Source organism: Lithobates pipiens, unplaced genomic scaffold (assembly GCF_037356315.1).
Source record: "Lithobates pipiens isolate NorthernLeopardFrog02 unplaced genomic scaffold, aLitPip1_a1.2 Scaffold_13, whole genome shotgun sequence".
NCBI lineage: Eukaryota > Metazoa > Chordata > Amphibia > Anura > Ranidae > Lithobates > Lithobates pipiens.
The window spans coordinates 345551636-345578130 of record NW_027507718.1 but is presented as its reverse complement, the minus strand read 5'-3'; the positions used below and the strand labels follow the sequence as shown (position 1 = coordinate 345578130).

General features: G+C 42.4%; 1 protein-coding gene across 2 annotated transcripts in view; it reads left to right on the top strand.

Annotated features, from left to right (window-relative positions):
- Positions 1-26064, top strand: part of LOC143975089 (lecithin retinol acyltransferase-like) — a 62214-nt gene extending 36150 nt beyond the window's left edge. Inside the window, exons 1-2 of one of the 2 annotated variants that reach the window (XM_077477082.1) lie at positions 22372-22956; positions 25497-26064. In XM_077477082.1, the coding sequence (XP_077333208.1) occupies positions 22372-22956; positions 25497-25649 (738 nt within the window). In that variant the 3' untranslated portion in view covers positions 25650-26064. Of the gene's footprint in view, positions 1-22371; positions 22957-25496 lie in introns of those variants that run through there. The other variant, XM_077477083.1, reaches the window with a different exon arrangement.
- The last annotated feature ends 431 nt before the right edge of the window (positions 26065-26495 follow it).

Below are 26495 nucleotides of genomic sequence, written 5' to 3'. Positions count from 1 at the left end.
GAGCGCATGAAGGCCATGGAGGAGAGGCAAGGTCAGGGCAGGCTATGAAGGGGGTGCAGGAGATGATCAGTGCCACAGTCAGGGCAGCGCAGTCCTGTGCCAGTGTCCCAGTGTGCCAACCTGTGCTTGAGCCCCTCTCTCTGCCCGGCCCTTACCCCCACCTATGCAGGGCTCCATTGCGGTGGTCCGGAGGTGTCAGTCCAGTGCTGATCCTCAGCCATGGTGCTGGCATTGCCTGCAGATTGGCTTCTCCGCTGCTATCTCCCTCACTGTCTGAAACCAGCACCGCAATAGAGACTGAGAACTGACACCAGCACCGTCATAGAGAGCACTGGCACCAGCACTGAGATAGAGAGCTCTGACACCAGCACCGAGAGAGAGCACTGACACCAGCACCATGATAGAGAGCACTGGCACCAGCACCGAGATAGAGAGCACTGACACCAGCACTGAGATAGAGAGCACTGACACCAGCACCGTGATAGAGAGCACTGACACCAGCACCATGATAGAGAGCACTGACACCAGCACCGAGATAGAGAGCACTGACACCAGCACCGAGATAGAGAGCACTGACACCAGCACCGTGATAGAGAGCACTGACACCAGCACCGCGATAGAGAGCACTGACACCAGCACCATGATAGAGAGCACTGACACCAGCACCATGAGAGCACTGACACCAGCACCGTGATAGAGAGCACTGAGACCACACCAGCACCGAGATAGAGAGCACTGACACCAGCACTGAGATAGAGAGCACTGACACCAGCACCGAGATAGAGAGCACTGACACCATCACCGAGATAGAAAGCACCAACACCAGCACCGTGATAGAGAGCACTGACACCAGCACCATGATAGAGAGCACTGACACCAGCACCGAGATAGAGAGCACTGACACCAGCACCGAGATAGAGAGCACTGACACCAGCACCATGATAGAGAGCACTGACACCAGCACCGTGATAGAGAGCACTGATACCAGCACCATCATAGAGAACACTGAGATCACACCAGCACCGAGATAGAGAGCACTGACACCACACCAGAACCAAGATAGAGAGCACTGACACCAGCACCGAGATAGAGAGAGAGCACTGACATCAGCAGTGAGATAGAGAGCACTGAGACCACACCAGCACTGAGATAGAGAGAGAGCACTGACACCACACCAGCACTGAGATAGAGAGAGAGCACTGACACCAGCAGCGAGATAGAGAGCACTGACACCACACCAGCACCATGATAGAGAGCACTGAGACCACACAAGCACCAAGATAGAGAGCACTGAGACCACACCAGCACTGAGATAGAGAGCACTGACACCACACCAGCACCGAGATAGAGAGAGAGCACTGACACCAGCACCGAGATAGAGAGCACTGACAGCAGCGCTGATACCAGCAACTCGCTGCGGGACCCAAAAATATGACACCGCTCAACCTCTTCAAACAGGAGGGTACGGGCATATAGTACGGTGTGATTTTTTTGTACAAGGAAGTGAGCCAAAGGTAGAAAAAAGGTCTGTGTGCTTGATTAAATAAATCGTTTAGAGAGTTATGCATATACATGGTCTACTGGTCACATGTGTTGAATTCCTCTGAGATCCATGCCTCATTCATGTTTATAAATGTCAGGTAGTCAACACTGTTGAGAGCTAGGCGAGTGCGCTTATCGGTCACGATCCCCCCTGCTGCGCTGAACGTCCCTTCGGACAGGACACTGGAGGCAAGCCAACAGTTCCATTGCAAATTGGGCAAGCTCTGGCCAGAGGTTAAGCCTGCCCACCCAGTAGTCCAGGGGTTCATCACTCCTCAGAGCGTCCACATCGGCCGTTAACCCGATGTAGTAGGACACCTGTTGGTCTAGGCCTTCCCTGATGCTGGATCCGGATGACACTTGTCGATGGGTTGGCTGAAAGAATGACCCCATATCAAGTCACCAACACATCTTCAAACCGCCCTCTTCTTGCAGGCGCTGTTGGATTGGTACCCGCAACTCTTTCCCTGGGAGTGAGAATTCCTCAACTGCCAGCGCACGCCAAAGCAGAATGCAGCATTTCTCGAAGCAAGGCCTGGAAGTGCTCCATTCTGACAGCCTTCTGTGACGGTGGTAAAATTTCTGCCATTTTGTGTTTGTACCGGGGGTTTAAGTACGTTTCCACCCAGTACTGGTCCTTGACCCTTATGCTTTTTATACGGGGTCCCTGTTAAAACACTGGAGCATGAAGGCCCCCATTTGCACTAAACTGGAAGTGGTGTGGTGGCCTGGCTCCTGCTCATCATCCAGGATAATGTCGTCTTCCTCGTTCTCCTCTCCCCATCCACGCACAACAACAGGGATCCCAGAAAGGTTTAAAGCATGCTCTTCTTACTCCTCCTCTGACTCCTCTTCAGACTCCTGTTGTTGACTTGTCTCAGAGTAGCCCCCCTGGGAATTCATCCAGCATTGCGACTTCCGCATCTTCCTGCTCATCCACGGCTTGATCAATGACACAACGCAATGCATGCTCCATAAAGAAGGCATAAGGTACCATGTCACTGATGGCAATGGGCGCAGAAGTCTGCATGCGTCGCGCATGAGCAGCCACTGGCGCAGTGAAAAAAAAACAAGCTCCCAGAACCTGTTCTGCCGCAGAGTTCGTACAGGTAGTCGTTAACTGCATGTTTCTGCTGGAGCAGCCTATCAAGCATATAGAAGGTTGAGTTCCATCGCGTCGGGCAATCGCAAATAAGACGTCTGACCGGCAGATTTGGTTGCCGCTGAATGTCAGCAAGATGAGCCATGGCCATGTAAGATCTTCTGAAATGAGCTGAGATTTTCCTTGCCTGCCACAAGATGTCCTGGACCCCAGGGTATTGGACAACGAATCGCTGCACGACCAAGTTTAAGACGTGTGCCATGCATGGCACGTGTGTAATTTTGCCCTATTTCAATGCGCTAAGCAGATTGGCTCCGTTGTCACACACCACTTTACCAACTGTCAAATTGAGCGGTGTTAGCCACTGATCTGCCTGTGAACGCAAAGCTGAAAGGAGTACAGGGCCAGTGTGGCTCTTGGCTTCCAGGTACAGCAGACGCAGCACGGCATGGCAACGTCTCACCTGGCATTGGGCGGCGCAGCGGAAGAGACGCTAGCAGCGGAAAAGGAGGAGTCAGCTGAGGAGGAGAGGGAGGAGGATGGAGTAGGAGTAGGAGAAGAAGAGGCAGGCCTGCATGCAGTCCATGGCGGTAAATCCAAATCTACATGGGTTCCACAGGTTACAGGCTTGATGGCCATCAGAAGGTTCACCCAGTGGGCAGTTAAAGTTATATACCTTCCCTGCCCGTGTTTGCTAGACCACATGTCTGTGGTCAGATGTATCTTGGCACCGACACTGTGTGCCAGAGATACATTCACTTGCCACTGAACATGGCCATATAGCTCTGGGATGCCCTTCTGTGAGAAATACTTCCTTCCTGGGACCTTCCATTGTGGTGTTCCAATGGCCACAAATTTTCGAAAGGCCTCCGAGTCCACCAGTTTATATGGCAGTAGTTGGCGGGCTATCAGTTCTGACAAGCCAGCCGTCAACCGTTGGACAAGAGGGTTATCCAGCGTCATCATTTTTTTTTTACGCTCGAACATTTGGCCCACAGAAGCCTGCTTTTTTCCAGAAAAACATGAGGAAGGCATGATGGAAGGGGGAGTGGAGAACAATTGTGAGGAGAGAGGAGAAGGAGAAGTAGAAGACGAGGCTGGATGGTGAGAGCCTGGAGTATGGCTTTGTGGGTTCCATTGCTCCCACTGGGCTCGGTGATGGAAGCTTATGTGCCTTCTTAAGGCAGTCGTCCCAAGGTGAGTGTTCGGCTTACCGCGACTTATGCGTTGACTGCAAAGATTGCAGATGGCAACACTATTGTCAGCAGCGGACACGTTAAAAAAGCCCACGCTGCGGAACCATGTTCCAGCGTCCTGGGAGCGCCAGATGTGACCTACATGGTTGATGCCTCGCTCCTGATACATTAGCAGTCTGCTTTGTCCCTCCTGTGCAATCTAAGTTCCGCCTGCTTCTCCTCCCCATCTGCTGGTCCACATCTCCCTCTGAACTCCCCTCCTGTTCCTCTCTTGTGGGCACCCACGTGACATCTCTAGACACGTCATCATCGACGTCACCTTCTCCACCGCTATAATTAGAGATCTCGTAGTATGCAGCAACAGTGGGGACCAACCTCCTCCTTGGGCTGATCTGGGTACTGTCGTCCGACTTCTGAGTGGCGGTTGTTGCTACCTCCTCTTCCTGATCCAATGCCAAGAATGGCTGCGCATCGGCAATGTCTTTTGATGGATCGGAAAATAATTCCTGTGACTCAAGCGGAAGGTATATGGTGTTGGTGGTAGTGTCTTTGGGGGTGCACACAGCAGATAGTGAAGAGGGTGCAGATCGAGAGGATGAGGAGGGTGCAGAAGAGTAAGGCTGAGTGAGCCACTCAACCAAGTCTGGTGCGTCCTTTGACGTAATCACACGCACCTTCTGCAATTTGCCACTTTGGCTCAAGTCTGTTGCTCCTGCCCTACCCCTACCACCCCTGCGGAAGGGCCTGCCTCTTCCTCTGCCTGTCATTTTTTAAATGACCCTGTGCCAAAAGTCTCTAGAGAAGTGCAGTATGTATGTGGAAGAAGGTATATAACACCCCGCTTCAATCTGTCGTTTTTGGGGGCCACTGGTCTATCACACCAGTTATAATACTTTTTTTTTAATTGCGTTTCTCACTCTTTGTAGTATCTCTGCAGAACCGCTCAGCAGTCAATATGGTGCACAGTGGAAATGCACTATACTATGCTTTCTATATGTGCCTTTGTGGACCTAGTAGCTAGTGATTTGCAGACTGTCCCTCAGTCTCTACACTGATAAAAGACAGCTGCAGAATCGGTCAGCAGTCAAGTATAATAGGCTTTCTATATTTGAAAGAAAGTATATTATACGTGTACAACCCTATATACTGTACACCTATACCAGTCCTTAAAAGGACCTTTGTGGACCTAATAGTAATAGCTAGTGATTAAACTGAGTGTCCCTGCTCCACACAGCGTCCTGTCCCTACACTGACAAAAGACAGCTGCAGAATCGGTCAGCAGTGCACTCAGCAATCAGCAGCACAGCTGTCAGCAGCAGTGCACCAGAACCCTATATACTGTACACCTATACCAGTCCTTAAAAAGGACCTTTGTGGACCTAATAGTAATAGCTAGTGATTAAACTGACTGTCCCTGCTCCACACAGCATCCTGTCCCTACACTGACAAAAGAGAGCTGCAGAATTGGTCAGCAGTGCACTCAGCAATCAGCAGCACAGCGGTCAACAGTAGTGCACCAGAACCCTATATACTGTACACCTATACCAATCCTTAAAAGGACTTTTGTGGATCTAATAGCTAGTGATTTGTGTCACTACAGTCTGTCCCTGCTCCACACAGCAACCTCTCCCTACACTGACAAAAGACCGAATGTAAAATGGCCACCATATCAGGTCTATTTATAAGGTAGGGGGAATGTCCAATTGTCCATGTGCTGAAATGTCTCAATTGGCTGTCCTGCACCCCATGATGCATGTGTCATCATGGGTCAAAGTTCTTTCACAATGTAAACACATATGTCCGCCGCGCGAACAGCTCCAGAAGTCCGCCGGTTTGGCGAATTGCGAACGCGCAAAATTCGCGCCGAACCGACCGCCGGGCAAACCACAACGCCATCCTTACTCATAAGTAGCTGACACCACCGCCAACATCACTATACTATTATACCCCTTGTAATTATAATAGTATGACCCTGAGTTGTGGGGTGGGACTATGTGGACAATTGCCCCTCCACAGTTGGGAAAGTCCCAATGGGTAGCAAAGTGGGAGGCCACAGTCTGCCATTCCTCTGGAGTTGAAGGAAACTGTGGAGTCAAACAAGAAAAAAAATTGTAATTTTGCACATAAACATTGCAAGCAGATTAGACACAAACATTCTTGGCCAACTTAAGTATAACATTTTCGGAAATTAGTATTTAAAGACAAAAGTATAAGGTCCACTTATCAGATTCCTCACCCCATCTGATGGCCCATTGCAAAAAATTAAAGGGGGGGGGGGGGTTGTTTTGGACAGGTTACCCTCTCCACTTCATTGAGATCTGAATGCATAAATAATGTGTTTTAACTTTGGCCAGCCCCTCCTTACTTACACTATTGGCAGCCCAGTGGACAGGTAAGAAGTGTCATAATAAAAAAATAAAAATACACACTGAACAAATGGAAGCACATTTTTACATTCTGATAGCGGACAAGAACGCACTGAGAATCAAATACGGTACTATAAATAGCACGCACTGACAAACAAATGCGAACTGACTACATGCACTGAAAAGCAGATACAAACCCGCAAGTACAAACTCAAGAGCAGTAACAATCTGAAGCACAAGTCTGAAAAGCGCAAATCGTCTCTAACCAAACTTCTACTAACACGCGATAAACACAAAATCAGAAGAAGGATCCCAAAGGGTGGCACACTTGGTACTGAACTTCCCTTTTATAGTCCCATTGTACGTCACCGCGTTCTTGAGATTTGGAAATTCTGACAACTTTGTGCGACCGTTTGTATGCAAGGCAAGTTTGAGCCAACATCCGTCAGAAAAAATCCGATGGATTTTGTTGTCGGAATGTCCGATCGTGTGTACGGGGCATAAGATTTAGGGTTTCCCATCACTTTCTGTCTCAGCAGCAATGATCACCAAGGCAAACAGAAAGGGCAAACAGGACACAGACAGGAATAAAAACTTAACAAAGGTTCTACTCCTTCCTTACTCTTTATTAAACATACAGTTAAATTATGCCTCAATGTGTATATTTTAACATAATGTTTTAATAAAGGACAATGAATATACAGTAATTGCTTGTTAGTTTTATTCTAGTGTTTTGGGAATCATCCACAAGTACTGGCAATATATAACCTGAACTGGAGCATGATCTTAATGACTAAGTTCTAATTAATCCAATTGCATAATAAGTGTACAAGGGCGGGCCTGCATGTTTATATGATGTAGAGACACACCTGAGCTTTAATCTTTACACTTTGACACATGAGCTTGAAGTGATAAATGAATGGCTGTATTTCTGCAACTGTGTTCTCTTTTTTTGTGCTGATTCAGTTTATCCACTAAATTAGAACTTTTGCAGGACTGCTCCCAGTATCTTTTGTCCCCTGTTCTCTTTATTTCCACCAGGGCTTGTATTATCAATATACTGTCATTCTTGAGGAACTGCCTGTATTAAATACTGATCCTCCTATGGAATGGTTCCAGCAGTCAACAATCAGTCCCCAGCTTGCTCCAGAAGCTAAAAAAAATAGCTTCAGCTCTAGGGCTACTTCAGAAGATATTGTTCTGACTTCTCAACCATTTCCAATCATTTCTACTACAGGAATATCTATACAGTAAATGTCTTTTTTATGTGCTTCAGCTTTTTTTTTTTTTACTTTACCAGCAGAACTTGTGTAGTTTTATCAAGAAATAAAAATGTGTCTCTTATTTCACAAACAAAAGCCAGAAATATTGTACAGTTGAAGCAACAAATGTAAGTACTGGTAGTTTTATTAGTCCAACAATTAAAGATGGTCAAAATCCAAGATGTGGCACATAGGTGCAAAGAAATGTAAGTGCAGGGTAGCCAAGAACTGGAGCATAATAGATTCAATATACAAGTAAAGGTGCAATAGTCTGGCAAATAAAGAGAAAAAAAACCCTCTTTGCAAACAAATAGAAATTAAGAAATTACAACACTATATTTAAAATACAATAAATGTTTAAATCCAAAGTTGGAGTCCATTAATAATAAAAAGATTATTATTAAAATCCAATAAGGGAAGAAGAGATGATGAGGTGAGTTCCACAAGCAGGGCTGCCTCCAAGGGGGAACTAAAACCAGGTTCCAAGGTTCTATGACAAAAGCACAAAGAGAGGGGTGCCTCTGGGTGTAGACATATGACCAGTTTATTTGTACATAACATATACAAGCAACTCACATTTTTTTAGTTGATCGTAGGCATATAAAGACATCCATCATAAATATCATCAGATCTGTCACAAACTCAACGCGCTCACTAGACGCCTGGCTGTACGTTGGAGACACAGCTTGATAGTAAGGCCGGCCGCGGTGGAGAGGAAGCTTGCTCAGAGCGAGGCCTGGAACGCTGTAGTGGGAAGGTGAGGACAAATTACATCACTGGCGAGCAACGCGTTTCATGTGCGTACGGGCTGCAGTGACGTGACAGCCGCACTCCTTCATCAAGCTAGAGATGAATGAAGATCAGGGTGCTAAAAACACTAGTGAAGGGGGAGTGGCCAAAGAAAGACAGAGCTGTCAAAGGTCGGGCTATGTTAGCCCAATTCTTAGACAACGTTGTACAAACCTAATTTAAAATCAGAGAGACCGGAAGATACATTTTAGTATGCTGATTTTTTTGAAATATCATTGCAGACCTATTTGGGCTCAAAATAAGGGGAAATAAAATAGCATGAATCCGGCAATAATATAAGAATACTATACAAATTAATGCAAACAATAATCACAATGGATATACATGAATAAAAACAAAAGTTAAAAAATGAAAAAATGGAAAGATAATTTTCTTACAAAAGGGGAAAAAAACGAACAATGGCCATGGATAAAAAATATAAAATTAAATAGTGACAGTCACACAAAATATGTATACATAACCTCTCGGGATAATCAATAGTTGTATAATAAATTCTAAATGTGCATGAAAGACATGAAAAAAAGTATATACATATATATATATATATATGTACACACATTACACACTAAAAACAGTATGTTGTCATGATCCTCATAGTACTTTTAACTAGTGTGATTAAACTAAGGACCATACTTACAACCCGCCTCCCCCATGAAAATCAGGAACAAGACAGAACCCACCTGCAGATATAAATGTATACAATTAATTTGGGATAAAAAACGCAGAAAAAAGGAAGGGGAGGAAAAAACATATATTAAAAATGGGGATAAAAACTTTACAGGATAGTAGCAATCTCAATACACTCATTGATCCCCCCTGCCAAGAGTGTGTCCAAAGTATAGATCCAGTAAGTCTCTCGGGTGCAAAGCTTCTTGAATCTTTCCGCCACAGGGACAGACTTAGGGATCTGTTCGATGACCCAAACCTTAAGGCCTTCGGTGGACCCTTGGCGTGCCATGGCAAAGTGTCTGGGAACACTGTGGGGGTCAGTGCCCCCCTCAATGTATGTTCTATGCTCACCAAATCTTTGCCTCAGCGCCCTAATTGTCCTGCCTACATAAATCAGGCCACATGGGCAACTTAGGCCATAGACGACAAAATCTGAGGAACAGTTGAAGAATTCTTTCAACATATATGTCTTACCCTTGGTGGTGAAGGACTTTTGTTCATGTTGGACAAATTTGCATGTTTTACATAGTGCCTTTCGGCATTGGTACTTGCCTATCAGGGGTACCAATATCAGCACAGATGATGAAGCTACAATGGGTTTGAGTCTGCTGGGAGCGATCTTATTTTTGAAGTTGGGGGCCCTATGGTACGTAACTTTGGGGTGAGCTGGAAGTATTGTTTTTAGATGAGGATCCTGCTGTACGATACTGCAATGCTTCTGCAGTATTCGTTCCATATTTTTATATTAATTGTGGAAGGTGGTTATGAATCTACTCAAGCAGTCTTTCTGTAATTGATTTCTTTTGGCAGGTTTCCCATGAAGATAGTGTTTGAAAGCTTCTTCAACCAAAGTTTCAGGGTACTTTTTATCCTGGAACTTAGTTTTTAGGGTTGAACGAAGTTCAATGTAATCAGAGTCTTTGGTACAATTCTGTCGAAGATGACAGAATTGACCTTTTGGGATATTGGTGATCCATTTTGGATAATGGCAACTCTTTAAATGTAAATAAGAGTTGCCCGCTGTAATTTTTTTAAATAATAGTTTGGCCCTCATGTCCCAACTCCAGATCCATAGTGTCTGAATTGGTGACTGATGTGAATGATAACTCATAAGGGTTATCGTTACAATGTTTGCAAAGGGGGTGATGTTATCAGGGGCACCATCCCAAATAATGATCACATCATCAATGTATCCCCCAAAGAGGGTTGCAAAGGGGTTATTCTGATAAATGTAGTTGGTTTCCCAGAAACCCATGGCAAGGTTTGCATACGAGGGTGCAAAATTCACCCCCATAGCTGTACCTTGTATTTGCTGATAAAATTCTCCACCAAAAGTGAAATAATTATGCATCAGGCAAAATTCTGCAGCTTCTACAATGAACTTTGCCTGATGCATATTAATCAAAGGATCCCTAGATAAAAATTGCTCCAATGCCATGAGTCCAAAGGTGTGGGGCATAGAGGTGTACAGGGAACAGAGGTCAAGTGAAAGCCAAACGTAAGAAGATTCCCATAAATAGGGTGACAGAAGTTCTAAAAGATGTGTTCCATCACGAATAAATGACTGCAATTGTAGGACTATTGGTTACAGAAACTGATCTATATACAGGATAAACCCAGTAGTGACACTGTCCATTGCTGCCACAATTGGTCTGCCTGGAGGGTGCTCAAGATTCTTATGAATCTTTAGCAAATGATAAAAATATGGGATTTGATAAAAATTATTTTGCAAGAAGGAGTCTATAGGATTCCTTCAGATAATCAGACCTATTTTGGAGTACTATACGGCCTCCTTTATCGGCTGACTTTATCACCAGGTCTTCTGCATTGATGAGCTGGTCAAGTCCCTTGATTTCGGAAGGAGAAAGATTATTAGATTTGGAGATGGAGGTGGAGTTACATAGTTTTAGTAGGTCTGTATAGACAACTCTATAAAAGCTTTCAATCTAAGAACCCTTTGATTGCATAAGGAAAAAATGGACTTGGGTTTCAGTGTTGAATGAACAATGGGAAAGGGTAAAGCTAGATACTGTGTAAGCATTCTAGATGTCATCTCATCATTGTCTGACATATCCAAATCATCAATGTCAAAATAAGATGACTCTGAAAGGGATTCGGATGGGACTATGGTAGATACAGTAGATGAAACGCCATTGGAGCCATTAGAATGGGCGAGTTAAGTTTGTGACAGATCTGATGATATTTATAATGGATGTCTTTATATGCCTACGATCAACTAAAAAAAATGTGAATTGTTTGTATATGTTATGTAAAAATACAAATGCTTGCCTTTAGATATGTTTTTTTAAATGTGTAAAATGTAGTTTTATTTCCTCCTGCTTTTTTCAATACAATAATGCACTTTTTTCATCTATTTATACACCCATACATGCTTTTATACACACTTACATTTGTAGTACCCGGATCAAAATTTCTTATTTAAACTTTCCTATTTTGCTTACAGATCTGAATGTGATGCATGTTTACGCCACATTGTCACACATGTCAACATTGAAAATAATACACCTGTATCCAGATTTGTAAATAAACAATGCTTTGAAATGCATTCTTTTTATGTCTGTGTGCATAAGTCCTAAAAGTTGGTGGGCCCTAGGATCCATTGTGCTGCCTTCAGGTGGCTCACACCTTGCCAAGTACCGATTGGAGGCTGTCCTTGGAGACAATGTACCAGATAATGAAATAGTACTTCTTGCTGCTTAAGACCCCTTTCACACTGGAGCCATTTTTTAGTGCCTGAAAAAAGCCTCATCTGCAATCACAGTTTGAAAGCCGGAGTGCTTTCACACTTGGGTACTGCGCTGGCAGGATGTAAAAAAAAAGTCCTGTAAGTAACTTCTTTGAGGTGCTTTAGGAGCAGTGTTTACACTGCTCCTAAAGTGCCCCTGCATTGGCGAAGAGCCTTCAAAGTGCCTCGGCTTTGCTCATGCTTTTAACCCTTTTAACCCATTTAACCCTTTATTCAGCCACTAGCAGTGCTTTACCGCTGACGCCCCCATGCTGGCAGTGTGAAAGGGCTCTTAATGGCATCTCTGCCTTGTAATATTGTCAAGATACATCACCACGTGCACATAGAGGGGGGTCTAAAGACTTAATTATCTAGGTGTTGGAAGACTGCAGGAGCATTGTGAAATATTCATAATGCTCATTCCAGATGTTGAAAATGTTCTTCCATTCCTTATGTACCTTCAACATCTGGAACATGTTGGTGGAACATTTTCTTAACAAAGAAAAAGCCAGCTCTACCAGCCAGTCGGGGAGGTGGATTTCCAGCTGAAGTATTGTCGTTCATTGTGTGAAATATATTGAGGCATGGCATAGGCTGGTGGTATTGGGAAGTAACTAGGAATGGCAGAGCAGCATCCTAGCATCAAGCAGCCAAGGATGGCCCAGAGTGATGGAGGTGGTAACCTGTGGCAAAACCAAAATGTAAGAGTTTCCTGTTGTAACAATCCAAAGGACATCTCAAGGGGCATAGTTTGTTGTTGTGTGAGCCTACTGAAAAGTAAAGGGAAATCAATGGCCAACATGCAGGGAGGTTTTCACATAGGTTCCAACATGATCCCGGGATTTAGGGCTTGGGGTTCCTCAATAAAATTGCTACAAGCTCAGAATAAATGAAGACTGGAACTGTAACTGACCAACCTCTGTCCCAGAGATGAATGGTAAGAGTGGGAGAATTTGCAGAAATGTATGCCCCTTGGAGCATCTTACACCACATCAGACATTGAGGACATTGGTTAAGGAAATGCTCTTTCGCAATATAGGCAAAGGCCTTGGGCCTGGCAACAATTTCTTTCCTTGATACATCTGAGCTTGGCCTGGTTGCATAGATTTAACAATTACAGAGAGAGAGAGAGAGAGAGAGAGAGAGAGAGAGAGAGAGAGAGAGAGAGAGAGAGAGAGAGAGAGGTCAGGTTTTAGCAACAGATAATATAATTTGAATATATATTAACATTATTTTACAGAAACCAGGAAGAAATATTGTACAGTCAATGTATTGTATGAAATCAGTTTTAGCAAGCCACAATTTCAGAGGGGGCAAGGCAGGTTTTTACCTGAATATACAAATTAGAGTCATAATACCAACAAATATTGTACATTCACAGAATTTTTTTGGGAGACACAAAGCATTAATTATACTGCAGCCACCATTTCAAATTTTGCAGCTGAGGTCAAATCATTTTGTGGAACACCTTTACAGTGCTGGAGTATTGGACACAGAGCATTAATTACACTGCAGCCATCACTTCAAATTGTGCAGCTGAGGTCCAATCATTTTGTGGAACACCTTTACAGTGCTGGAGCATTGGAAAAGGACAGAAGAGGTTGCAGAAACTGGTATTGGTGGCATGCCAGCAGAGGTGGCAGGAGAGGGTAATGGTGGCAGGGCAGCAGGATCTGTAATGGCAGCAGGCCAGCAGAGGTGGTCGAAACTGGTAATGGTGGCAGCAGCAGGCTAGTTGATGTGAGAGGAGCTGGTGTTGGTGGCAGTAGCAGGCCAGCTGATGTAATAGGAGCTGGTGTTGGTGGCAGCAGCAGGACAGCTGATGTGAAAGGAGCTGGTGTTGGTGGCAGGCCAAGAGGGGTGGAAGACCAGCAGAGTTGGCAAAAGCTGGCAATGGTGACAGTGGCAGGCCAGGAAGGGTGGCAAGAGCTGGAAATGGAGGCAAGCCAGCAGAGGCTGCAAGTGCTGGTAATAGTGTCAGTCCAGCAGAGGATGCAGGATCTGGTCATGGCGTCAGTCCAGCAGAGACAGCAAGAGCTGATAATGGTGACAGGCCAGAAGAGGTGGCAAAAGCTGGTAATGGCAACAGAGGCAGGCCAGGAGAAGTGACAAAAGCTGGAAATGTTGGCAGGCCAGCAGAGGTGGCTGGGGCTGCCATTGGTAAAAGTGGCAGGACAACAGAGTTGGCAGACTAGTAGAGGTGGCATAGTCTAGTAATGGTGGCAATGCCAGGCCAGGATAAGTGGCAGGAGCTGGTAATGGAGGCTGGGAATGACAATAATGTGTAGCCCACTTGTAGGCGGGTGTAGGCTGCAGTATCTCCTCCAACCTGAAGGCAGCACCGTGCCATTTCTATGAGCTTCATGCAGCCATCTTGGGGAGGATGGAAATCCTATTAGATACTGAAGTCCTGCAAGATTTGTGCAGCTATAGTGACTGAGGATACCGTAAATAGTGGAATCCTGTGTCATTTGGTGTGACCTTAGTGATTCTGGTCTAGAGATGCCACACTTGGGTTTGCAGTAGTATGTGCCCAGCGATCCATTACGGGCATTTGTTAGTGGGCGCATACTGCAGCAGTGGCACCACTAGGGGGTGGCTTTTGGGGCTAATTGGGGCTCATTTTAGGGGGAGGCTCTCTAGGGACCCTAATTTAAGGGGGAGGCTCTCTGGGGACCCTAATGTAAGGAGGGCTCTCTGGGAACCCTGATGTAAGTGGGAAGCTCTCTGGGGACTCTGATGCAAGGGGGAGGTTCTCTGGCGACTCTGATGTAAGGAGGAGGCCTCCGGGGACCCTGATGTAAGGGGGGGCTCTCTGGGGACCCTGATGTAAGTGGGGGGCTCTCCGGATATATATACACACACACCGCTCGTATATTACTGTAAATAAATGTGTATGCCCACCCAAGCGTATGACTTTCTTTACTGCACTGCTATGGGCTCTAGCCCCTGATCTTTTGTAGACCTAGCAACGCCCCTGTACTGCACTTAATGCAAGTACCGCTTGGTGCACCCTCCAGCCCTGTCCATGTGCAGCCACTGTCAGTCTCTCTTAGGCCGGGTTCCCAAATGAGTGGTTGCAGGTTTGTACCTGGGGTCCGATGTCTGTTCACCGTTTAAGGTGCAAGTGAGGTTCAAATTTTTGCCTGAATTCACACCTGAACTGTACCCAAACACGCACAGGACCCTTTTACAATGCGCTCCGCAGCCATCCCCTGGACTATGAACCGGCTCCATTGAGAGCTGGTCACACTCGCCTGTCATGCAAATTGGATGCAGGGAAACCCACATCCAATTTGCATATGTGTGAGCCCGACCTTAGAGTTTGACAGACTGCCAGCAGATCAGTGTGTCTGTACCTTCCACCTCCACCTAAACGTCAGATTCTCATGCTCTGGGGTTAAACACCCAATGTGCATGAGGCCTAAGTTGTGTTCATAAAATCTCTTTCAGAGTTATCATAAAGAGTTTTATCAGATGGATTAGAAAATTAAAACACAACAATTTCTTTTTTCGTATTATTGTAGCATTTGTATCTGTATGATAGGCAGATTGAAAGGAAAACTGCTGGCATAGAGTTTTATTTCCAAAGTAATGCAGCTGACAGATGCCAGCAAGGAATAAGGTGGGATGTCAGGAAATGGAGCCATAAATATGTCACTTCACAAAGCACAGGTCCATGTAAAAGGTGTACGCATTTGCTACTTCACTTTTATTGGCTGAGGATGGATTCTTGCCAAGTAGGCGCTATAAGATAATCTTTTGTGGTGACTTGTTAAGTTGGGACAAAAAGGCCCAGCTAATGGCTGATGACAGTGTACTGGCAGGCTCTAAAGGAAAAGCTGTCTGTATACAGCTAGATAAAGGGTCAAGTTTTTCTTTTCTCCGAATCTCAATAGCTCAGTCATTTTTCAGGTAAGATGAATGTGTCTTCCCATCTATCATTACTTGTAAGCTGTCTGGGAAGTTGAAGCCCTGTGGGTTAGTTGTGCATTTGCTTGGATGCTGATGCTATTAGCTACCGAATAAGGCGCTTTGTTGACAAGACAGAGCTGCCCTTTTGTGAGCTTTGTTCCTGGGGTTTATTCATTTACATAATGGATTAGCCTGTATCAAATGCACTTAAATGGATTGCTACATTTTTAATGGGTTACTTTTTTTTTAACAGACTTAAAGAAGTGTAATCTCCAAACATACTAGGAAATGAACAACTAGTCGTATTAACGAAATATATAAGGCGCAAAGAAAAAGGTTTCTCTTTTCTTTTTTTTTTTTAAATCAGGTCTAACTTTTCTGCTGAGTAAAGTTACTGAGCAGGTTTTGTGCTATACAGTTTGCAGGTCTACAATAGACCATTGTCATTATGTGGTTGATTTACTAAAGGCAAAAAGACTGTGCACATTGCAAAGTACAGTTGCACTCTGCAAGAGCAGTTGCTCCAAAGCTTAGTAAATGAGCAGAATCTCTGCTGACTTCCATCATCCAATCACGTGCAAGCAAAAATGCTGTTTTTTTATTTTCCTTGCACGTGATTGGGTACTCTTTGCAAGGTGAAGCTTTACCTATTTTCTGGACCAACTGCACTTGCAAAGTGCGCAGTCTAAGTGCCTTTAGTAAATCAACCCCTATTTGTCTTTATAAGTGACAAATTATTTACCTGTAGTGTAACCAGCGCACTTAAATACTCAACAGTTTACCTATAAAGTAGTTTGTAGCAAATCACTAGAAAAAGTAGCATATTTACTTTAAGTCCGGATGTTACAGACTGGTACTTAATTTACAGTCATTAGTGCCCATTCACACCAGAGGGCACATGTAATGCTCTGTATAAAGCATGCTAGCTGTTGTGCACTATGAAGGGGCAATGGGATGCGTTGTTACAATGCATCACATAGTTTGCATTTTTGTTAAACTTTAAATTGACATTTTGTTTAACTTTGTGCATTGCATTGCAATGCGGTGTTGTATGTCATAACACAATTCCCTGTGTAAAAGTGTTTTGTCCTGCCTTTTCCAGTGCACACCAATGCAGCATGTTGGTGTGAACTGAAACAATAGGACATAGGTCCAGTTCACACTAGAGCAATGCCAGACATCGCATGTGATTTGCACAGTAATTTTTTTTTGATCGACACCAGAATCAGGTCACATGTTCACACCCATGCAATCCAATTCTGCAAATTGCGTTGCGTTTTTCAAATTCATTGCGGTGTGTCATTTAGATACATTAACAGTAAAAAGGCAAGATCAGAGCACATTGCCCACATAAAAGACAAGGATGTATATGGAAGAGACAGAGAAGGCAACTCTACTAAATGCCTTCTTCTCCTCAGTTTTTACGCAAAAAGGTATACCGACCGCGACAGTACTGTTAGTGACACATCACAGGACATACCCTTCTGGCTAACAGAGGCCGGAGTGAAGGAAAGACTTTATAAACTTAATACAAATAAATCACTAGGACCAGATGGCTTATACCCTTGAGTCCTCAGAGAACTCAGTCAGGTTATAGCCAGACCATTGTTCCTAATCTTTGTGGACAGCACACTGACAGGAATTGTACCAGCTGATTGGAGAAAAAACAATGTGGTACCAATATTCAAAAAAGGACAGAGACAAATCCCTTGAAACTACAGGCCTGTCAGCCCAACATCAATAGTTGGTAAATGATTGGAGGGGAAGATAAGGGGCTATATCCAGAAATTTACTGAAGAAAAAAATATCATAAGTAGTTATCAGCATGGGCTTACGAAAGGTCTGCAGGCATGGACCATAAGATTTGTTCTTGGGTAAAAAACTGGTTACAGGGGCGTGTCCAAAGGGTGGTGATAAATAACACATACTCAGACTGGTCTGGAGTGGTAAGTGGGGTGCCCCAGGGTTCTGTCTTGGGACCAATTCTATTCAATTTACTTATAAATGATATGGAGGATGGGATAAATAGCTCAATCTCAGTTTTTGCAGATGACACAAAATTAAGCAGGGCAATAACGTCACATCAGGATATATACCGTATTTATCGGCGTATAACACGCACTTTTTTCCCCTGAAAATAGGGGGAAAATCGCGGGTGCGTGTTATACGCCGATAGTGTACCTCGGGGTGCAAAGAGGGGGACGAGTGCCACCGCAAATCAACAAGCCGCTCAGCTCTCCGCTCACTCCCCTGCGACCAGCGATGTCCTGATCACAGTGAGTTCCTGGATATGGAACGGGGGAAACTCCTAGCCTCTGCCCTCTTCATAGAGGACACATGGTTTATTATAGAAGCGCCGGCTCTGTAACCTCTACAGGATATCGGCGGAGCTATGGACAAGAATGCAGCGGGAGTGTGCAGGCTTTACAGCGTGAGGGGAAGGAGCCAGTACTGATCGCTCCGGGATGCCTGCTGCACACTCAGCCCAGTAAAGCACTCCTTGCTCCCTTCAGCCCCTGCCAGCCCACTGGAGGATAACAAGCATGTAGTGGAGATGCAGTCTGGCTAAAGTAGTAGGGTATACCTCTGAGACCGGCTTCCTGATTAACCCGATGGATGCCGGCATTCAAGTCTCCTGAACTCTTTCATCTATGGCATCCTGATAGCCAGAGCTTCTACAGTGCTGACCCCATGCAGAGGGTGCTGGTGCTATGCAGTGCCATAGACAACAAGAGGGCAAGGTAAGGGCGCTCATCTCCTTAGGGGGGACATATCAATAATAAGTCCTTATTTTTATTTTATTTTGTATGAAAAGGAGGGTATCTCTACCATGGTTTTTTTTTTTTTTTTTTTTTAAGTTTTTTTTCCTGAAACTTGCCTCTTAAATTGGGGTGCGTGTTATACGCCAGCGTGTGTTATACGCCGGCGTGTGTTATACACCGGCGTGTGTTATACGCCGATAAATACGGTACATTTTACAGAAAGACCTGAACAAAATAATGGAGTAGGCAAATACATGGCAATGAGGTTTAATGTGGAAACATGTAAGGTAATGCACTTGGGGCAAAAACCATAAATGCAAACTACTCACTAAGGGGAGAACTACTGGGGGAATCAAGGATGGAGAAAGATCTGGTGGTCCTAGTGGAAGACCGTGCAATAGTATGCAATGTCAAGCTGCAGCTACCGAAGCCGGCAGAATATTAGCATGCATAAAACAAGGATATACTCCAGAGATAAAATTATAATCCTACCCCAAAGCCTGGTTAGGCCACATCTGGAATTTTCGGTCCATTTATGGTCACCAATCCTCAGGAAGGATGTGCTGGAACTGGAGAGAGTCCAAAGAAGGGCAACAAAACTAATAAGAGGACTGGAGGACCTCAATTACGAGGAACAACTGCAAACATTAAATGTATTCTCACTGGAGAAGAGATGCTTGAGAGGAGATCTGATAGCAATTTACAAATACCTCAATGGCAATCCCAACATAGGAAACAAAATGTTCAGTCTCAAGGAGTGTAAGAGGACACGGGACCACACAATAAGATTGGAGGAGATGTGGTTTAATCTTAAACCTCAGAGGGGGTTTTTTACTGTCAGGGCAATTAGGACGTGGAACTCTTTTCCACAATTGGTGGTGGCTACGGGAAGTATTGATATTTGTATTGATATTTTTTAAGAGACTCTTGGATGTGCATCTCAAAGAACACAACATACAGGGATATGGAAAATAATTATAGACACTGACACACAAGCACCTACACAGGTGGAACTGGATGGACAACTGTCTTTATACAACCTTACCTAATATGAAACTATAAAACTATGAAACATAACATACACTCCACAGTCAGTTTGCCATTTAGATGCAGTGCAGATTTGCAGCGAATTCACTTGGAATTCACAATGCATCTAGTGTGAACCAGACTATAAGTTAAATTGCCTTGTCTATGTGCTGGGGCTGCATTGGACAACACTACCAGACACAGCCCCACACATTTGGTGTTAATGTGCCCTTAAATGTGGCAGTTTTGATCCTGATGTGTCCAGGCATGGAATTGTGTCAGCAGATACTGACTGTATAGAGATTTCGGGTGTAGTGCCAGTAAGAAGGTGCCTCAAAATGATGGGCATTCTATTTGGTAGACTAACACAGTGTTTCTCAACTCCAGTCCTCAAGGCACCCCAACAGGTCATATTTTCAGGCTCTCCATTATTTTGCACAGGTGATTTGATCAGTTTCACTGCCTTAGTAATTACCACAGATGTTTCATCTGAGGGAAATCCTGAGAACATGACCTGTTGAGGTGCCTTGAGGACTGGAGTTGAGAAACACTGGACTAGCATATAGACAAGCATTGGGGTTTTGTCTACCTCTGCCTCCCTTTGTCTTGTTATTGGCCCCTTAATATATTTGGTGGCCCCATGGACCAAGAGTAAGGTACAGAGTGTGGGATAAAGTACCAAGTTCCTTTCTAAAGTTGGTAATTGCAGTACTAACCTATTGGATTTCGATATACGACCAGCATGTAAAAAAAAAATTTAAAAAAATGGACGGTCATTCATCTGCTATTATTATCGTGTGTACGAGGCTTAACAGTGCGTCTGCTCAGTCTTAGTTTCCTGGGAAAAACTTTCACATTCAGATGGGGAATTAGTATCTTTATTAAAAGTACATGTTTGCTGCAAAGAAATGCTGTCCTCTGTAAAAGAATGCTTGCACTAGCATTCATTTAATGATCAGATAAGCAACATCAAGTTTGGCAGAAGGTAATAGTAAGTTTAGCCTGCGTGATGTCATGTTAAATAAACTCTTGTAGTTTTCAGACACAGAACAGTATTGATTTTCCACTGCCGATTACTCAGCAATAACAATATGAATAGGTTTAGCAATATAGATTTCTGCATTTTTGCCTCCTCTGCAACTCTAATTTTACATCATCCTCTTAAATTTATATGGTAGTGATTATAGTTCAGTAATTCACCGGTGGAATAAACAATGTTGAATGTTTTAAATCTATGTAGCAATGTGTCATCCAGAAATCATAGAAAACTGTGCCTGTCCTTGACTATTAATTACTAAGAGGCATATTTTAAAGCAGTGAATGTGGCATTCACCAAATAATCATTGCAGGTCTTCTTGGTGCACGTGTTTCTAAACCACCTGTAAGTGTTTGGTCAATGTCACATTTAGCCCCTGGTCACACCGATGCGACTTGTCATGCGCTTTGACAGGTCAAATCGCATGACAAGTTGCACCCTATTGTTGGCATTGGAACTGTTCAAATCGGTGTGACTCTGTCTTTGAAAAAGTCGTCTCTGCATTACATTTGGCGATTTCAGGTGCGACTTGCGTAGACGTATATCTGTGCATGAAGTTGTCAGATGTCACTGACACGCAGCTTTGAAATTGTACGATTTCAAGTGAAGTCGCAGGATTTCAAAGACACCTGCAGTGTGAACCTAGACTTACTCCTTTATAAATATGCTCCTCTTTCTTTTGAGATCAGATGCTAGTCAAGGGGAACATAGTCATAGCTTTCTGGCTATTAAAATATATATTTTTTTTATAATTCAGAATAGGTTTATTGAGAATAAAAGCACAAAGAAAACATACACAGTACACAATACACAAGCCAAGTTTCTGGCTATAACTATTTAGAAACAAATCTTTTATTAGTAAATATGGAAACTGTAATATTAGGATAGTGTCTCCAAAGTAAGTTGAACAGCTTGAGCGGTACTGGAGGAACTAATTGTCAAAGTATTGCAAAATAACACTTTGGGGTTGATTTACTAAAATTGGGGAGTGCAAAATCTGGTGCAGCTCTGCATAAAAACCAACCATTTTTTTTTTAACAAAGCTTAATTGAACAAGCTGAAGTTTTAAGCTGATTGACTACCATGCAGAGCTGCACCAGATTTTGCACTCTCCAGTTTTAGTAAATAAACCCTGCAGTCCATATAAATACCAATAAAGCAAGCAACACCTGTTTTGCCAGATTTTCAGGATAGGTGTTATCTTACAATAAGAGCTGTACACAATTCATGTAGTAGATATGGAGTTGACAGTCAAAAGTTCACCAAAATAATAAAACATCTACCTTCAACAGTCTACAAATAAATTTATTTTGCTTGTGACTGAATATTTTTAAACAGTTTTAGTCGCATTCATGAAATTGTTTCATTTATTTAGTAAATACATCCATGAAAAACATAAATTCATAAAATTTAATTGAAAATGGAATAAAAATGACTTACAATAAATGAATACATTTATACAGATTGTTACCTATATGCTATTTCCCCAATTCTAAAATTAACCGGATGCACAAAATAATTCCCAACATTATTTGTAATCCAAGTTAATGGAATATTTTTATGCTTTGTTTTTTTTTCCCCTCGCTGTGATAACACACACATAGGGGAAGCATCAGGTATATTACCACAAATATGCAGAAAAAAACTACCCTTCTCAACCCAAAACTAATTTTTGAAGGAAAACACATCAATATCATCCTACGATTAATATATAGCATTTTTTTTTTTTTAAAGAATGTGGATTCATTTTCAGAAACACCTTGTAAACTGAATAGTGCTAAATAACTGCTCTAAGTGCTGTATCTTGTATATAAAGGTTCTATTACAATGGAATGAAGAGGGACTTCCAGAGGACTCCCACATCACTTTCAGCCAATGCTTGCTGACTTTAATCTTTGATGATTCTCTCCCACGTGTTTAACAAAAAACACACATTAGCATGAGGGAAATCACTGCAGCTAAGCCTTGTCTTGGAATCCTCAAGGTGATCATCATGAGGTCTCTACTCGTAGGACTGATGGTCCTCTTTTTTGAGAAATTTTTTATCTTTGCCAACTTTAAGAAGTTTAGCCTGGCTAAGAAGAAGAGTAAAGGAAGATGTTCTTCTGTTTGTGAACTGAAGAGAGGAGACTTATTAGAGGTTCCCAGGACGCTGTTTGTACACTTTGGGATTTATTTGGGGAATAACAAGGTTGCCCATCTAATGCCAGATATCCTTCCTGCCCTTTCAGGCGACAAGTGTCTGATTGACAAAGTGGTGACTAACAAAAGGCTGATCCTGGGGGTCTTGGCTAAGGTGGCCAGTATCAGGGTGGACACTGTGCAGGACTTTGCCTATGGTGGAACCATAATAGTTAATCACATGGACAGCAGCTTCAAGACAAAACCACTCTGTAACGAGGAAGTGGCCCAAAGGGCTGAAAAGTTACTGGGGGCCACGCCATACAGCCTGCTGTGGGATAACTGCGAGCACTTTGTGACCTATTGCAGATATGGCTTGCCTGTGAGCTTTCAGACCGATAAGGTAAACTGTGCCTCATAGTTATTATAACTCTGCTCTTGTGCCTGGTGTACTTTCTTGTTCTGTTGAACCCAGGTTTATAGCAATACTAAATACTAGAAATAGTTAGAAGGTAGTAAAACATAAGATACTAAGGAATGACATTTTGTTATAATATGTTTTCTAAATGTAATTGGTAAGTATAGGTTAACCTGTAGGTATTTAACTTGTGACTGCACACCTTTAAAAGCAGAAGGTACAAATACGCAAGACATTTAGCCTAATAAATGGTAAGATCTTATCGAACAGTTTATAAGAAATCCAATATCATTCTCAGCCAGCCTGCACTAAAATGTATTTGTCCTAACTGTGTCTGGTTTCTGGAAGGGTTTTTTTTTTTGTCTGTGGCTGAGTAATATAAATGTAACACACTGCAATTACTCCCCTTTATTTACACATAAAATGTGTAGAGGTGCAGACTACAAAGTGGCCTATTGTAAATGGGTAAGGTATTACAGCTTCCTCTGGAACAATTCAGGTTTATTGCTAATAACCTTTAACCCTCCTATTAATTAAACAGTTCCTGTAGTAACAGTAGACATGAAGTTGTGTCTGGACTGTCTTTTAAAAGTCTATGAAAGTGTTACTTCCTTGATCCATGCAATAAATTTTTACATATGCATTCCTCCACTCCTTTTTTATTGCGTCTATGTTTTCAGTCGTAATACTGGCGGATGAAAGTAAGAACCTCTCAGCTGTTCAAAAGTTAAGGAAATGATTAATTAAACAGTGTGTGAAAATAGATAATTACAAGTATCTGAAGATTTTTTTTTTTTTTTTTAGAAGTACTGTATACTTATAGCTAGCTGTTAAAGTTTTGTAAAAAAAAAAAATTATATTTAATCTTGTAAATATTTGAATCTTGTTACTCAGCACGAGTAAGTAATACATGGAGTGGTATCATACATACATGGAGGATCTGCTTCCTATGAAGTAAAGGGGGTTATGTTATTTAAATTGGATGACTTCACATGAACAGCACAGGTTCAATAAAATCTATTTAAATAAAATTTAGGAAACATGGTTAATTTTGTTTTACACACAGTAAAATGTACGAGGTTGCCATTAAGTATTGTAATTTAATATGAAACTATTTTGACAATTGAAGATTAGATCTTTCGTCCCCAAGTAATATTTTTCCTTATCTTGACAACACGGAATTAATTGCAGGGGCAACTTCTACATCTCCCCTTTAGCTCCGTCTTTTCTTGGTCTTTTTCTCTTTTTTTGTTATGCCTCTTTTCCACTGCCATTCTTTTATTTTTTTATTTTTTTAGCTCTCTCTCTGCTTGTATTACATTAAAAGTTAGGACTGGAGTGAAGTGCCTTCTTGCATATTTAACTGACTGTGGATGGGATTCCTGTCCTTCATTGCCCAATGTATCTACCTTTAAAGTACCTGTAGATGCTCTTTTACATGTCCCTGTATTTTGTCTGTGTTGGCATGGCTGCCTCATTGTCTGTATGAAAAGCCTTTAAATCAAAATGTAGTTTAAATAATTTAAATTAAAGAAAAGTATCGTTATTACTGAGTTTTAGGTTCTATTGGACAGTTGTAGTCCATAATTCTTATACTGAATAATATTGAGACTAAACATCAGATTTTTATTTACACATAGGGGTTGATTCTATAACTGGAAAGTGCAAAATCTGGTGCAGCTGTGCATGGTAGCCAATCAGCTTCTAACTTTAGCTTGTTCAATTAGGCTTTAAAAAAAAAATGGAATCTGATTGGTTTCTATGCAGAGCTGCACCAGATTCTGCACTTTCCAGTTTTAGTAAATCACCCCCATTTTTTTATGTTTCCACTGATGCTTGTGTGGGTGAAATTTTCGTCAATAAAATTGTGGCATACATAATGCTAATCTGCTACTATCAAAGTGTGGCAACCACTTGGAAAACTGACAATAAATTGTCATATAAAGTACTTTTCAATTTAAAACAGCTAGAGTTTGTTGCTAAGAGTATATTAGGTAATAATTCATGCCAGATTTAATTATTAATAATTACTGATATTTCTTAGGTTCACTGAGGTGAGAAACAGAAGCTACTGCTTTGGTAATTTCCTGAAAAATAAAATGGCTTTTTAATGATTACAGCTGTTTCAAAATACATGTATATTAATCCAACTTAGGTGCAAATAGAGCATATCCAATTATGATTAGATGTGAAGACAACTGTATAACTATATCTATGGACATTCTGTAACCTGGCCAATTAATCTCAGAAGCAGTATTAATTATTCAGGTTGGATCTTCACTGCCAATCGCTATTGTTTCCCAAGATTGTACTAGCCCCGAGGCTTTGTAAAAATACACAATTGGTGCATAAAAATGGGTATATTTATGCAACATTCTTAATAATAATTAGACAGTCTATTTTCCCAGCCCATCACTTTATCCTCTGTGTGCCCTTTCATGATTAATGTGATATATTTTTCCCCTTTACGTATGCCAACATGACATTTCTGCTGGCTGATTCATATGTTTCACTTTATATTTCAGTTCTGCGAAATTGTGAAGAAGATTATTCGAGATCAAAGAAGTGTACTGATTTCTGCTGCTTTAGGGTTGGCATTAACGTTGTCTATGGGTATAGGACCTTCCACTACCCTTCCATGTTTTCTTTTTACGTTTACACTCTGGATGGCAAGCTGAATATGGAAAATTGTGACAAAGCAATGCCCTGGAGGGATGAAGCTACTGACAATAGAAATAACACAGCGTGACACCTATCGGACAACCTGCTTGAAAGCATTGGTGTTGTACTCGCTAGAGTCGCCAGTAGTGGGAACATTCAATAACACTGGATATAATGTATCTAAATGCGTCATGTAAATCATAAAGACTTACTAAAAGAAGAGTTGTTAATCTTAGTGTTTTGATTGTTTAGTAGCGGGGTGTGCAATTACTGTACTAAAATAATGTTTTCTGCAATAGCAATTAACTTCAGCAAATGCATTTTTAATTGAACGCCATCTGTTGGACTTCTTGCATTTCTACATTGTGTTACTGCTTTCAGTGTCTATTTATTAAAGTGAGTAAGCAATGTGCTTCACAAGCTTCAGTACAACGTGGCATTTCTCTTCAACCAACTAGGCCATTTAGGTGTATGCATCTTCATTTAACTTGGAGAAAACAGTATTCCCTTTAGCAAATCATTAATAGAACTCTTTTTTTCTAGGGCTCTCAGTTCTCTGAATGTTAGTTCCAAGACTTCCAATGCACGGCGAGGAGGTGATTTGCCAAAGGACCACATTTTATGCTGCCTCAGTGAACCCATGCTCTTTATTAACAACCAAATAGTTTAGGATTCCACATGCACAGGCTCCAGGTGCTCTAGCATTACCGGCCCTTGTGTTAAGAACTTGTCTGCACTGGTCTATGTATCAGTAAAAGAGTCACTCTGCACATTGTGACCCAAACATTAGCTCATTCAGTTTAATGCATTCTTTCTCCGGAGCAAGTATTAGGACAAGATTTAAAGGCATCCTGACACTGTTT